Genomic DNA, 14,514 nt, shown 5'->3' with positions numbered 1-14,514 from the left:
AACATGCTGTCACCAGAATCCAAAAAGGACTAAATGATGTTTAGTTATTAACACACACTAATGTGCGTCCTATGAATGTCCTTGGAGGAAGTTGTTATCAATGTACTGTCATACCTGTGCTCCTGCAGAAAGGCGAAGGTAATCAAGATCTTGTCTGCAAAGACTGTGTGTGATGGCACAGCTGAGGTACCCCATGGTACAGGTGTATCGTGTCCCGTTGGAGGTGGGGGCAAACTGCAGCTGAGAGGCTGCTGAAATAGGCACTGAATGGGACATGATAGCCAATCTATAAGAGCAAAGTTTTTACTTGTTATTAATTGAATAGAATCGGTCATTTCAATAACATTGGGTACTGGGTATCGGGGCCTTGATGGTTGGGACCACAGCATCAAGGTTGTAGTACTCTATCACAAGGCACCTTCACTTATTTATTCTTCAGATTTAAGAACAGACAAAATTGGGCTGTCACATAGAGAAGCAGGGGGGATAATCATTCCTTTATTTACTGGGTTTTATACAGTAAGTTTTCATCTTTGAAGGTCTTAATTTATTTTGGGCCATATTAACTATTTTAACTGGGATACATAGGGTTCCATTTATCAAGCCAATTTGTAAGTGCCCAAAACTTACATTGATTTTAATGTATTATTCATGATATTAGAGCATCTATGGCTAATATGGAATATTTTAGGGCAAGGGATTACAGTTAAATTGAGTTAAAGTGCAATGGGTTACAGTTAAAGGCTACAGTTAAAGTGTGGCATATACCTATATTTTCCCCTCTTTTATATTGATATTTAGTTACCTTTTTAAGGTTATAGGTGGCACAATGTTTAAATTTACTGGGATGCCCAGGTATAACTCTAATTTGAGCCCCAGTATTATCATTAGGTTCAGGAAGTTTTGTCAGCTGGTGCATTTTAGCAAATGTTAAACCTCTAGGTTGCCGAGGCACAAATGCCAATCAGCACCCTTTTCATCTTTTTGTTACAGATATTCTTCAGTATACAAAAATTGTACATAAATTTTGGATTTCCAATTGGATCAAATAGGGACCCTTGTTTTAACTTAGTTATATATACACATATACATATATAATTTATTTAATTACCTGTTATTTATTATTTGTCCTCTATTTAGGGTTTTTTTGTTGTCATTGTTGGTTTAATCAGCAAGTAATCCAGGACTAGGATTATGTTTGCTACACCTGGTCTTTGCTGGGTTCATAAGGTTTACAGTTCCTTCCTTCCTTCCTCCCTCCCTCCCTTCCTTCCTTTCTTTATCCTTGGGCTTGTAGCCACCAAAAGTGGCAGTTTCTCTACCCAACGGCTTTATTCATTTAGCCACCTGAAAGCAGTGGTCTTTAGTTTTAATAAAAGGGAAGGGCGAAGAGGAAGGACCACCATAACTCTAGGCAGACGCCTCTCTCTGGGACAGCCCCCCACCAACCCTTCCTTTTCTCTGTTTTGTTAAAAATCTGTTTGAGTGTTTGGTATCTCTAGGCAGCTAAATTTTTTTCCTTTCTTTGGACAAATTCCTGGTGGTCCCCAGTGACGGCTGCTGTGAGGGAGGGGGCAGGAGACTCCCTCTCTAGAGGGTCCCCTTCAACCTCCCTCTAGAGGGGCTGGGGTCTCCAAGTAGGAGATCAACAGGGCCTCAACTTTGTCTTCTAAATTCTTTGTTTTGTGACAATTTAATTCTAAGGAGACTATTAGCGTGTCAGTAGCGCTAAAATTGACCGGGAGATTTGTCACCTCACGCAAACCGAGAAACTGCCTCAGGTGTTTTGGGGGAGGTGTTTTGGGGGAGCAAGATTAATGTGCTCCTCCCCCTCACCAGCCCCCCATCTTTTTTTTTTTAATTGAGCCACCCATCTGCATAGATGGGATCCCTGATAACCCAGGGGCTTGGGATTCGCAAGAGGGACGTAGCGGACAAGGGGTCGCCAACCCCGGCAGCACTGACCCTTACAGGACCCCACGGCCGACACTCCGAGGCGGGGATCTCCCGACACTGAATGGGAAGGGAGCAGTACTCCTCCTCCACGGTGTCACTCAAAGTCACAAGGGCGGTGTGGACCGGGTCACACCGACCCCTCCGTTTTGGGCGCTAACACGCAGCGCTTGGCGCCACTCTGCGGTGCCCTAACCAAGACACAGACAGGGGTTCTTCCCTAGTTAGTCCAAGCTCCGGGACCGCAGGCGAAGTGACAGGCAAGCTGCCCAGCGGCTCCGTGTCCGGGCAGCGCCAGGACGACCTGACCCCTCCTGCGAGGCTCACGGCTGGGAAATGGGATCCTGGGAAGTTCTGCTGGGCTTGAGGCAAGGTCCGCCCTTTAGGGTGGGGAGTCTTGGCGGCACTCGGAGGGGCGACACAAGGCAGCGCGCTTGAACGCCAAGACACAGAGCCTCCCAAATGCTGAAGCCCAGGCGCCACAGCCCACTCACCAGCCACGCGCAGTCCGTGACTTAAATCACCCCATCCTCCTCGCCAGTTGTGTTGCAAGGAGTAATTATGTGACTTAAAATGTTGTTCGGGGTGGTTTTTGTTTATGGATGATCGGTCTGAAGCAGACACGGAAATAACGCCGGGGAGAGGGGTATGAAAGTGAAAGAGCTTGATTATATGCACGGGCCCTAGAAGAGGGAGGCGCTGCGGGACGCGCAGGGGACCACGTGGGAGGAGCGCCTGGGAGCGGCTCAACCAAGCAGGTGGCAGCAGGGAAAGTGAGCGGCCCGGGGCATTGCCTTTACAGGGGTCAGGGGAAAGTGCACATGCAAAATGTGCCAGGGGATTTCACTGGCATGTTTGACCGTCATGAGATCACAGTCAGGGGAGGTCCAGAGGGGAACTTGTGGCAGGACCAGCCTATCACACTGACAGGGTCATCTGGGCAGGGTGTCCACAGCCTGCTTGTGGGGATGTTGAGGTATCAGGAAAATAGGAAGTTTTAAAAATTTAAAATACAGTACACCTCAGAGGTGCCAGGAAACCAGAACAGGGAGAGGCTATGTAATTCCCAGTCAGGTGATGCGTTCCATATGTAAAAACATGTAAAAAAATCAGAAAGGGCCTCTGAGTTGGAAAAAAAAAAAAAAAAAAAAAAAAAAGGAAAGCCCCAGGAAATGTAGGTACCAACCTGGGACTGAGCTACTTCTCACATGGGCAGCTCTGTGTAGTAGGTTCTGGAGTGAGTAGCAGCATAGTTGTATATTTAACAACATCGAATATCTAATATGGGGAAGGTCTACTAGTCTAAGATAAACGTTAAAGCTTCTCAACAGTGGCACCACTGACATTTTGAGCTGGATAAATCTTCGTTGTGAGGGGGCTGCCCTATGCATCCTAAGAGGTTTAGCATGATCCCTACCTCCACCCATTAGATGGCCGTAGCACTCTCATTCCTGCTATGACAACCAAAAAGGTTTCCCAACATTGTCAAATGTCCCTGGGAGGCAAAAATCACCTCTGGCTGAGAACCACAGCTTTTAAGGAATTAACGGGGAATACACACATTATTTAATACAAGTGCTGGGAAAATCAACTTTAAAATGGGGGAAAAAACTCCATCTATTTAGATTCTTATCTCATATCATACACGTAATCCAGGTGAAATAAAGAGTAAAATATAAAACTTGAAACTATAACATGGCTAGAAGTCTTAGCTAATATTAATTAAACATTAGCTAATATTCAGCTAATGTCTGGATAGGGAAGCATTTTCTGAAGTTTAGAAACAAAGGAAGAAACCACAAAGAAAATATTGATATCCTTGACCACATAAGGCTAAACTTCTGTAAAATTAAAAGGTAAATGACAAACTGGGAAAACATTTATAAGCAATACAACAAAGGGATAATATTCTTCATATATAATGACTGTATCAATAAGAAAACAACAAATGCATCAAAAGAAAAATGGGCAAAAGACATGAATAAAGATTTTACAGAAAAACAAATGTTCATATTAAGCACACAGAATTTTGTCAACTTTACGAGCAACTGATGAAATGAAATTTTAAAAATCAGTTTCCATTTTTACTCTATCCAAAAGACAAAGTGTTTTTTTTTTTAAATGGTAATACTTAGGGACTTCTCTGGCGGTCCAATGGTTAAGACTCTGCACTTCCAATGCAGGGGGGTGCGGGTTCAATCCTTGGTTGGGGAACTAGATCCCACATGCTGTGAAGTGGCCAAAAAACAAAAAAAGACGCACATGGCGATTTTTAGATAAACAATGTGGGCACAAAGTGAGAACTCAATAAACATTTGTTTAAAAAAAATTCTTAATGCAGGTGAAGATGTAGATAAATGAGTGCTCTTTACATGGCTGATGAACCAGGGCCTTTTACACATTTTGGAAAATAATTTGGTAATAAGTATCAAGAGGCTAAGAAGGTTCCTATCCTTTGCCTTTGTATTTCTACTCACAGAAAGTGTAGTGGGTTAAATATTGTCCCTCTCAAGTAAGATATGTCCAAGTCCGACCCCTCGTTACCTGTGAACGTAACCATATTTGAAAACAGGGCCTATGCAGATATAATTAACAAAGTATCTTAAAACAAATAATCATGGGTTTAAGGTAGGCCCTAAATTCAATGACTGGTGTCCTTATAAGAAAAGGAGAGGACACAGAGAGACCACACATAGAGAAGAAGGCCATGTGAAGACAGGCAGAGATTGGAGTGATGTTGCCACAATCCAAGGAATGCCAGGAGCCACCAGAAGATGGAAGAAGCAAGGAATCATTCTCCCTCTCCCTATAGAGCCTTCAAAGGGAGCACGGCCCTGCCAACACCTTGGTTTTGAACTTCTGGTCTCCAGAACTATGAGAGAATAAACTTCTGGTGTGTTAAGCTACTAAGTTTGTATAATCTGTTGTGGTAGCCCTTGGAAACTAATACACTACAGAAACAATCAGCAATATGAACAAACTTTTATATATAAAGATGTTCATCCCTGCCTTATTTATAGCAGTAAAAAATTAGAAAAACTTAAAGCAAATAGAAAAACAGGAAGATTAAGGAAGTTAAAATAACCCATAATATATTGTACAGCCATTGAAATATGTTTTGAAGAATTTCTAATGCCATAGGAAAATGCTATGATATATAAGTATAAAATTCAGGATACAAAAGCATATATACAATGTGATCCCCAAATGCAACTGTATATAATATGCATACTTATGAGTATGAATAATGCTGACGAATAACATGAGTAAAAAGTCCTAAATAGAAAACAGCACATAAAGTCAACAGTATACTAAAAGAAAAATAAACCATGGCATAGGAGAGTTTATCCCAGGAAATACATAATTATTATTACGAAGATAACGCAATAATAAGTCAAATAAAAGAAACCCTACGAGGATGTTGAAAAGGCATTTGACCAAATTCAGTGCTCATTCCTTGCAAAATATCTGGGAAACTAGGAATAGAAGGGTTTTATAATAAGTATCTCTCATTATTACCATTAGCCAATATCATTTTTTTGGTGTAAAAAGAGAACTTTCTGATTAAACGAAACCAAGATGAATGAATAGATTACCATGATTATGTTAAATAAGACAACAGTCCCCAAATGGAGTCACTTGTACTAAGCCCATATCACCAAACCAAGAGTTAATACCTAACCTAACTGCTGTTTTAGCTTCTCCCAGGATGTAACCAGTCGGTCTGAAATTACTTGGTCAGCACTAATGAGGTAATCTGCTTGAGAGACCCCTGTCTTCCCCTAAAGGAAGGGGATACTGCCTGAAAAAAATCCACTCTTTGCTAGAATAAATTCCTTGCCCCGCGTCCTTCTGCCTATAAAATCTTCCATTTTCTACAGCTTCTCGGAACTCCTTTCTATCTGCTAAATGGGATGCTGCCCGATTCACGAGTCATTAAATAAAGCCAGTAAGATCTTTAAATTTTACTCAGTTGAATTTTTTTTTTTTAACAACTATTAACACTGTTCGGGCAGGTTTTACCAATTCAATAAAAAAGAAACAGAAATAAGGGGTCTAGTTATAAGAAATACAGAAATGGAATTATTATCTGCAACAGTAAGACCAGAGATGATTAAAATATTATTGGAATTAATGAGTGTTCATATAAAGGGTTGGATAAAAGATGAAAATTCAAACAGCTTTTAATTATACAGGAAAAAAATAGAAACATAATAGATTTACAATAGCAACAAAACCCATGAAATATCTAGGACTATTTGTAATGAAAAATGTACATGAAAAAACCCACAAAACTCTGAGAGACACAAAAAAACTTGAATAAATGCTCCTGGAGGGTTAATTAGAATGCTGTGAAGAAAGCCACTCTCGCCAAATTAATTTAGAGATATCAAAGAATTTAACAGAAAAAACTCAAGGGGATTAATTTGGAATTTGACAGTGTTTCTAACGTTCATCTGGAATAACTGCTGTAATACATAACTACATATAAAAATTGTGCCTAAGACCCCTTTGAAATCTATGTAATAACCCTAAAGAAAGTTAGTTTTATTTGAAGATTCACAACATAATCATTCAATATCTCTACCTGTTCTTTTAGTGGTCAAATTAATAAAGAAGAGATTACCATTCATTACTTGGGAGGCTTCAAAACTGAAGGGTATTTTCTTTAAAGGGTTTTTTTTTCCCTTGTGCATTATATGTTATGTACTTTATTGCCTTTTGTCCTGGCTAATTTCCTCTGGAGAAATGCCAACCTCTGCAAAGCTTTGTGGTTATTTTGAAGTACCCATCAAAACCTTCTTATTTACATATTAAACTTTATTTTTATACTGGCATAAAGACAGGCTGGTATAGTAAAATAGTGGGCTAGATTTGAATCACAGCTCTGCCTCTTTCACAGTGTGCTCCCATTTATTTATTTCTGAAAAGTAGATTAAAATACCTACCTCAAATATTTGTTGTGAGGATATAGTAACATAATTATGACCTAGCACAGAGCTTAGCTCATACTGGAAACTTAGTAAGTCTGATTTACTATGTTTATACATTGTACTTTCTAAGCTTCGCCTTCTTTCTCTGTATTTACCCAGTATGAGTATGCAATTATTTATGCTTATTTAATTCAATCTCATATTATCGTTAGACCATAGTTATTCACATGTGTCTCTAGTGTTAGGCTGTGACTTCTTAGTGGGAGAAGGCAATGTTTTACTCATCCACTTGTTCACACAGCTCCTTCTAGCCCAATGCTCTCTGCATTTCAGATGCCCATTGATGTGAAAGAAAAGAAGAAAAAGAAGGGAGGGAGGAAGAAAGGAAGGAAGATGAAGCTGATTCTCATGACATATGTAGTATGTTTGTACTCTAGCAATAAAATTTTATTTCATTATATCTTTTATTTTATTATTTACTTATTTATTTTTGGCTGCGTTGGGTCTTCGTTGCTGCACGCAGGCTTTCTCTAGTTGCAGCGAGTGAGGGCTACTCTTTGTTGCGGTGCGCGGGCTTCTCAATGCGGTGGCTTCTCTTGTTGCGGAGCACAGGCTCTAAGCACGTGGGCTTCAGTAGTTGTGGCACACGGGCTCAGTAGCCGTGGCTCGCAGGCTCTAGAGCGCAGGCTCAGTAGTTGTGGTGCACGGGCTGTAGGCGCGCGGGCTTCAGTAGTTGTGGCTCGCGGGCTCTAGAGCGTAGGCTCAGTAGCTGTGGCGTACGGGCTTACTTGCTCCACGGCATGTGGGGTCTTCCCAGACCAGGGCTCGAACCCGTGTCCCCTGCATTGGCACGTGGATTCTTAACCACTGCACCACTAGGGAAGTCCATTATATCTTAAGTTTAATAAAATTGTAATATTTTAGAGGATCTACTAAATTAGTACAGAAAAGTGAATTGACATGTACAAATCAGACTAAATCATTGAGGAGCCAAAAATAAACCACAAACTAATCTGTCCACAACAGTTATTGAATTCTTACTATGTACTTAAATGATATCAGGGTTCTGGCTCTTAATTCTATCGCCTATCCATGGTTTAATAGTGAAGAAATGTTGATATATGGAAACAGCCAAAGTCTCATGTATTATAAAAGTCAAGAAATAGAGACTTATGAGTCCCATACTAGGAATAGTAGCCCTGCTTTGCTCAATTATATTATTTTGTTTTACTGCATATGGTCTGGACTCCAGGGCTTTATTTATAGGCAGTGCGGTGTAATTACAGCTGCCAAGAGGAAAAAGTTAAATTTTTTAAAACTTACACTACTAAGAAACTAGTACAATTTTCCTGAATGTGTAACTGGTAAGCTTATAATAATTTTAATACTATCAAGTTAACATCTGAGTCATTAATGAGAAGATACTAATTTTCAAAATGGCACCTAAGAAAGCTCTATATTAAATATAACCAAATGTAAAAATACAGGAGAACCCAATTAATGTTCAGGAAGAGATAGGGTTTATGAAAAAGGGGGGCCTTAAATCCATGGGCAAATGTAAATAAATAGAACGGGCAGGGAGGTCATTTCAGTGTGGGGAATCATGAAAATGAAAGAAAGACAAGACTACACCCCAGTGAGTGGGCAGTAAAAGTCTACATTAGAGAGGAATTGGAAGTAAAACATGGACAGATAAAATGGGCTCAGAGGGGACCTCCCTGGTGGTGCAGTGGTTAAGAATCCGCCTGCCAATGCAGGGGACACGGGTTCGAGCCCTGGTCTGGGAAGATCCCACATGCTGCGGAGCAACTAAGCCCGTGTGCCACAACTACTGAGCCTGCGCTCTAGAGCCTGTGAGCCACAACTACTGAGCCCACGCTCCACAACAAGAGAAGCCACAGCAATAATCTCGTGCACCACAGCAAAGAGTCGCCCCCGCTCGCCTCAACTAGAGGAAGCCCGTGTACAGCAACGAAGACCCAACACAGCCAAAAATAAATAAAGAAAATAAAGAAAAATTTTTTTAAAAGGGCTCAGATTATGCATGGCCTTGAAAGGCAACACCGGTAGCTTGGATTTGGTCCTATAATAAGATACTATCTCAAGAGGGTTCCTGGGCTGGGGAGACCTTACGAGAGTGAAATAACGGCAAGATGAGGCAGATAGCACTGCGCACATGAGGCTCTAGTGGCCAAGAGGCAGGAGGCAGGGACACCAGAGTGGAAACTACTACAGTGTCTGCACATATGAAATCAGAATTATTTAGCATAATCTTAACAATCTTTACTGCCTGGGAATTGACCAGAGTTATTTCTACATAGCAAACAGTGGAAAAAGAGAGCAGGCAGCAGTGCCAGGCCAGGGCAGCCAAGGTCAGGCCTTCTCTGAACTTATACTTTGCATTCAGGTGGTCATGGGTGTCACTAAAAGGGTCCAGGTGAAAGACACTGTAAGAGGGCTTTAGAAAATGTGAAATGGAACTGAATTACCACTAGTTAAGATAAGGAAAGACCCAGTACTGGAAGTATTTCACAGTGTGTCCAACACTGGGTAAGACATCATTGAAAAGTACTACCTTGATGTGAATAGCACTTTTTAAAACCCATTCACACGTTACATCAATGGCTGGTATGGGGCTTCCCTGGTGGCGCAGTGGTTGAGAATCTGCCTGCTAATGCAGGGGATATGGGTTCGAGCCCTGGTCTGGGAAGATCCCACATGCCGCGGAGCAACTAGGCCCGTGAGCCACAACTACTGAGCCTGCGCGTCTGGAGCCTGTGCTCCGCAACAAGAGAGGCCGCGATAGTGAGAGGCCCGCGCACTGCGATGAAGAGTGGCCCCCTCTTGCCGCAACTAGAGAAAGCCCTCTCACAGAAACGAAGACCCAACACAGCCAAAAATAAATAAATAAATAAATAAATAAATAAAAAATAAATAAATAAAAAATAAAGTAAAAAAAAAACCAGACGATTATGTTACTGAAGGCAGCAGAATTAAAAAAAAAAAATAGCTGGTATGCATATAGCAATTACTGTGCACAGGCGCATCTAATACAACCCTAGGAGGTAGGTACCACCATCCACTTTCACAGATGCCCAGAGAATAATTACTCACCCACCGTCACTTGCTGGAGCCGGGATTGGGACCCAGGGGCTGAGCTCTGAGCACTATACTCTACTGCTGTTCATCCTACCTGCTCTTTCAAACAACCTATAAAGTAAGTAAGATGAATCTGCTTTACCTGACAATTATTTATAGAGTTCTTAACCTGCCAGGCCGCATCCCAAGTATCGAGTTTCCAATGATGGATGAGCCACACCACCCCTACTCTGAAGAAGCTTACAGTCTAGTGAGCAAGACAGACAAACCCACAGTTTACTGATGAACAACAGAAACTCTAGGCTTCCATAAATTAAATAACTTATTCAAGCACACAGCCAGCTAGAGGGTGGTCAGGCCAGGGCTTAAATGCTGACATTTACATCTCCAAGTCTAATAATTATTCTGAGTAATGTTGCTACTTCCTTTTCTGGCCTACTGGGAAAAACAAAAGAAAACAAAACAGGGACTTCCCTGGTGGCACAGTGGTTAAGACTCCGCACTCCCAATGCAGGGGGCCCAGGTTCGATCCCTGGTCAGGGAACTAGATCCCACGTGCATGCTGCAACTAAGAGTTCGCATGCCACAACTAAGGAGCCCGAGAGCCACAACTAAGGAGTCTGCGAGCCGCAACTAAGGAGCCCGCCTGCTGCAACTAAGACTCAGGGCAACCAAATAAATAAATGAATATTTAAAAAAAAAAAGAAAGGAAACAAAACAACAGTATCATAACCAGGACTATCTAGTCTAACCAAACTTCTACAAAAAGAGTCTGATCTCGGTAAGCGGGAAACATTAAACTAAGCTATTGTGATTCTGATGCAAACAGCACAGACCACCTATGCCAATAAACTACATATCGTTTCAACAGCTGAAAAACCTATCATTTCAAACATTAAATGTCCTGTCATCAATAATTTTTGCTAAAAATATTTCAGATACTTTGGGTGAATCACTTACATTGGGCCACTGTTCTCAAGGAAAACCAAGATAAATCCTTGTGGTCTGAGATGTTGAAGATGACCCCAAATGAATCAGTTCCACAGTAATTAAAACTATTTTTCATTTTTCCTTCTGCTCTTTTAATGCTCCCTAAAGGAGGCCTAGAATCCTTTTTTTATATGTAAGAGAATTGTCCCAAACTACCTAACTGTACTGGCCTGCAAAACTTGTTTTACCAAACTTGGCCCATTACAGCTTTCAGAGTGAACTACTATTACTCACCATATGACTTTAAGCCCCTTTTGGTCCAGGCTTAACTGGCAACATCAAGTGCAGCAAGGATTCATTAGTTGCTTTTACCCACAGGATGCTTAAACACAGCACTCAAGCCATGCCAGTAGTAGATCTTTTTGCTTCTTTTTTATTTCTCAAAAGGGTCCTGACTGGGATCAACCATACATGTAGTGTAGGTAGCTAGTCACTATCACATGACTTGGAGGGTGACAATAATGGCCTCCCATGCCCCTAAATAACCCCTATCCCAGCCTGTCAAAGTAGCTAAATTTACGGAAGAGAGGTTTGATCACAGGGAGCTACTAGGGTCATTAAGGAGGTTAACAGGTATTTACCAAATGTGTGTTATGAGCCCAACACAACAGGAGACTAGGCATGGCCCATGTGACCAAGGATAGGGGCCAGAGTTCACCAGTATCATTAAGATAGAAACGCAGTGCTTTAAATAATTTTAATATCTAATTTATGTTTAGTAGAATGTAAAGTATTTTCACATCTTCACACTGCTCACGCAAGGGGCAGCAGGGTGTAGTGGAATGAAGGGCCTTGGGGGAGGTCTTCCACGTCCTCTTCCAGCCTCATTTCTGAGCATCCAGTGAGCCAGCCCCTCTGAACAATCAGTGGCTCCCCAAGCTGCCCAGCTCTGTTACCCAGGCTCTGCGCTAAGGGCTGCAAATACAAGGATGACTACACAGTCCCCCGCCCCCAGGCAGCTCACAGACAATCAGGAAACAAGCGCAGCACCAGATTGGTACAGGGATTAGGGAGCTTTGAAGGGAGGAAGGTAACCCAGCACGGAGGGCAGGGGGAGGGCAAGCGAGGAGGAAATGACCCTGGGCTGAGTCTTCAGGGACGCGGAGGTTTCCCATGCGGCTGTGGTGGCGTGCGCGGGGCAAGCAAGCAAGGCATTCAGCCCCTGTGCGCGCAGGAACCAGAGTTTTGTGGTGCTCAGAGCACAATGGGTAAGGCAGTGAGTGGTGAGTGATGAGCTGAGGGGGAGGGCAGGTGCCTGGCACAGGGATGGCTACACCGTAGCTGATGCAGCGCCGCTGAATGTCTGGTTCCTCGTTTGGCATTTACACCAGGGAAGTGTGCTCATTGCAAATACCGTAGAAGGTACACATCAGGAAAAAGAAGATGAAAAGTATGCAAAATCCCACAGTTTAGAGATAACCACTGTTAACATTTTCATGTACAATCTTTTATATATATGTATGTGTGTTTATATATTATATATACGTACCTATGCTAACAAATATATTCTTCTTCAAAAATGAAATCATTTAAAATGTGATATATACCCACATGGAATATTATTTAGCCTTAAAGAGAAAATTCTGACATGCTACAACATGGATAAACCATCAGGACATGGTGCTAAGTGAAATAAGCTAATCATAAAAAGACAAATACTGTATGAATCCACTTATATGACATACCTAGAGTAGCCAAATTCATAGAGACATAAGTCAATGGCAGTGGCCAAGGGCTGGGGGAGGAGGGGGGAACAGGGAGCTATTGTTTAATGGGTACAGAGTTTCAGTTTTGTAAGATGATAACATTTTGGAGATTGGCTGTACAACAATGTGAATATACTTAACACTCCTGAACTGTATGCTTAAAAATAGCTAAGCTTTTTGACCCAGCTCCTAGAGAAATGGAAATAAAAACACAAATAAACAAATGGGACCTAATGAAACTTAAAAGCTTTTGCACAGCAAAGGAAACCATAAACAAGACCAAAAGACAACCCTCAGAATGGGAGAAAATATTTGCAAATGAAGCAACTGACAAAGGATTAATCTCCAAGATTTAAAAGCAGCTCATGAAGCTCAATAACAAAAAAACAAACAACCCAATCCAAAACTGGGCAGAAGACCTAAATAGACATTTCTCCAAAGAAGACATACAGATTGCCAACAGACACATGAAAGAATGCTCAACATCATTAATCATTAGAGAAATGCAAATCAAAACTACAATGAGATATCATCTCACACCGGTCAGAATGGCCATCATCAAAAAATCTAGAAACAATAAATGCTAGAGAGGGTGTGGAGAAAAGGGAACACTCTTGCACTGTTGGTGGGAATGTAAATTGATACAGCCACTATGGAGAACAGTATGGAGGTTCCCTAAAAAACTAAAAATAGAACTACCATATGACCCAGCAATCCCACTACTGGGCATATACCCTGAGAAAACCATAGTTCAAAAAGAGTCATGTACCAAAATGTTCATTGCAACTCTATTTACAATAGCCAGGACATGGAAGCAACCTAAGTGTCCATCATCGGATGAATGGATAAAGAAGATGTGGCACATATATACAATGGAATATTACTCAGCCATAAAAAGAAATGAAATGGAGGTATTTGTAATGAGGTGGATGGAGTTAGAGTGTGTCATACAGAGTGAAGTAAGTCAGAAAGAGAAAAACAAATACAGTATGCTAACACATATATACGGAATGTAAGGGAAAAAAAAAAAGGTCATGAAGAACCTAGTGGCAAGACGGGGATAAAGACACAGACCTACTAGAGAATGGACTTGAGGATATGGGGAGGGGGAGGGGTAAGATGTGACAGGGTGAGAGAGTGGCATGGACATATATACACTACCAAATGTAAAATAGATAGCTAGTGGGAAGCAGCCGCATAGCACAGGGAGATCAGCTCGGTGCTTTGTGACCACCTAGAGGGGTGGGGTAGGGAGGGTGGGAGGGAGGGAGATGCAAGAGGGAAGAGATATGGGAACATATGTATATGTATAACTGATTTACTTTGTTATAAAGCAGAAACTAACACACCATTGTAAGGCCATTATACTCCAATAAAGATGTTTTTTAAAAAAATAGCTAAGATGGTAAATTTTATGTTATGTGTTTTTTTTTTTTTACCACACTTAAAATAAAATATATAAGTAAATAAAACATAAAAAAGAAATTCACTTGATAAAGCTATTTTAATACCTTTTCCACTTATTTTTGTGATCACCTTTCCATGCGAGATACATACTCGGCCATCAATATTTCAGATAACTGCATAGTATTCTATTGCAGAGATCTACCTTAATTTATTTAACCCAGGAGAATTACTTTTTAGGATGGAAGAAACCTGCAAACACTTGGCTGATAGGAAGGACCCAGTGACACTTGGCTGATGGCATGGAGCCAGCAAAGAGCAGAAAGAGATGCAAGACCACAGAAGAGAGAGGAATATTAATAGAGCAAAGGTTCCAAAGAAGGCATGAGGAGATGGCATTCGGGGTTCAAGTAATGGGCTAACCTGAA

At 41.3% G+C, this 14,514-nt stretch overlaps 1 protein-coding gene across 11 annotated transcripts in view; it reads right to left on the bottom strand.

The window, feature by feature from the left end:
- TMEM150C (transmembrane protein 150C) overlaps window positions 1-14,514 on the bottom strand; it is a 90,214-nt gene that overhangs the window by 61,942 nt on the left and 13,758 nt on the right. Inside the window, exons 1-2 of one of the 11 annotated variants that reach the window (XM_082389428.1) lie at window positions 2,448-2,628; window positions 115-286 (exon numbers count right to left, since the gene is read on the bottom strand). The exons of 5 other annotated variants lie outside the window; for them this stretch is intronic. Coding sequence is in view for 5 of the 6 variants with exons in the window: in XM_082389426.1 (XP_082245552.1) it covers window positions 115-389 (275 nt within the window). In the remaining variant the exon portion in view is untranslated. Of the gene's footprint in view, window positions 1-114; window positions 2,411-2,447; window positions 2,629-10,155; window positions 10,234-14,514 lie in introns of those variants that run through there. 5 more of the 11 variants (XM_082389423.1, XM_082389426.1, XM_082389427.1 and 2 more) reach the window with 5 other exon arrangements.

The sequence above is a fragment of the Balaenoptera borealis genome, assembly GCF_965194805.1.
Source record: "Balaenoptera borealis genome assembly, chromosome: 4".
Classification (NCBI taxonomy): Eukaryota; Metazoa; Chordata; class Mammalia; order Artiodactyla; family Balaenopteridae; genus Balaenoptera; species Balaenoptera borealis.
This window is presented reverse-complemented; position numbering and strand designations above follow the sequence as displayed.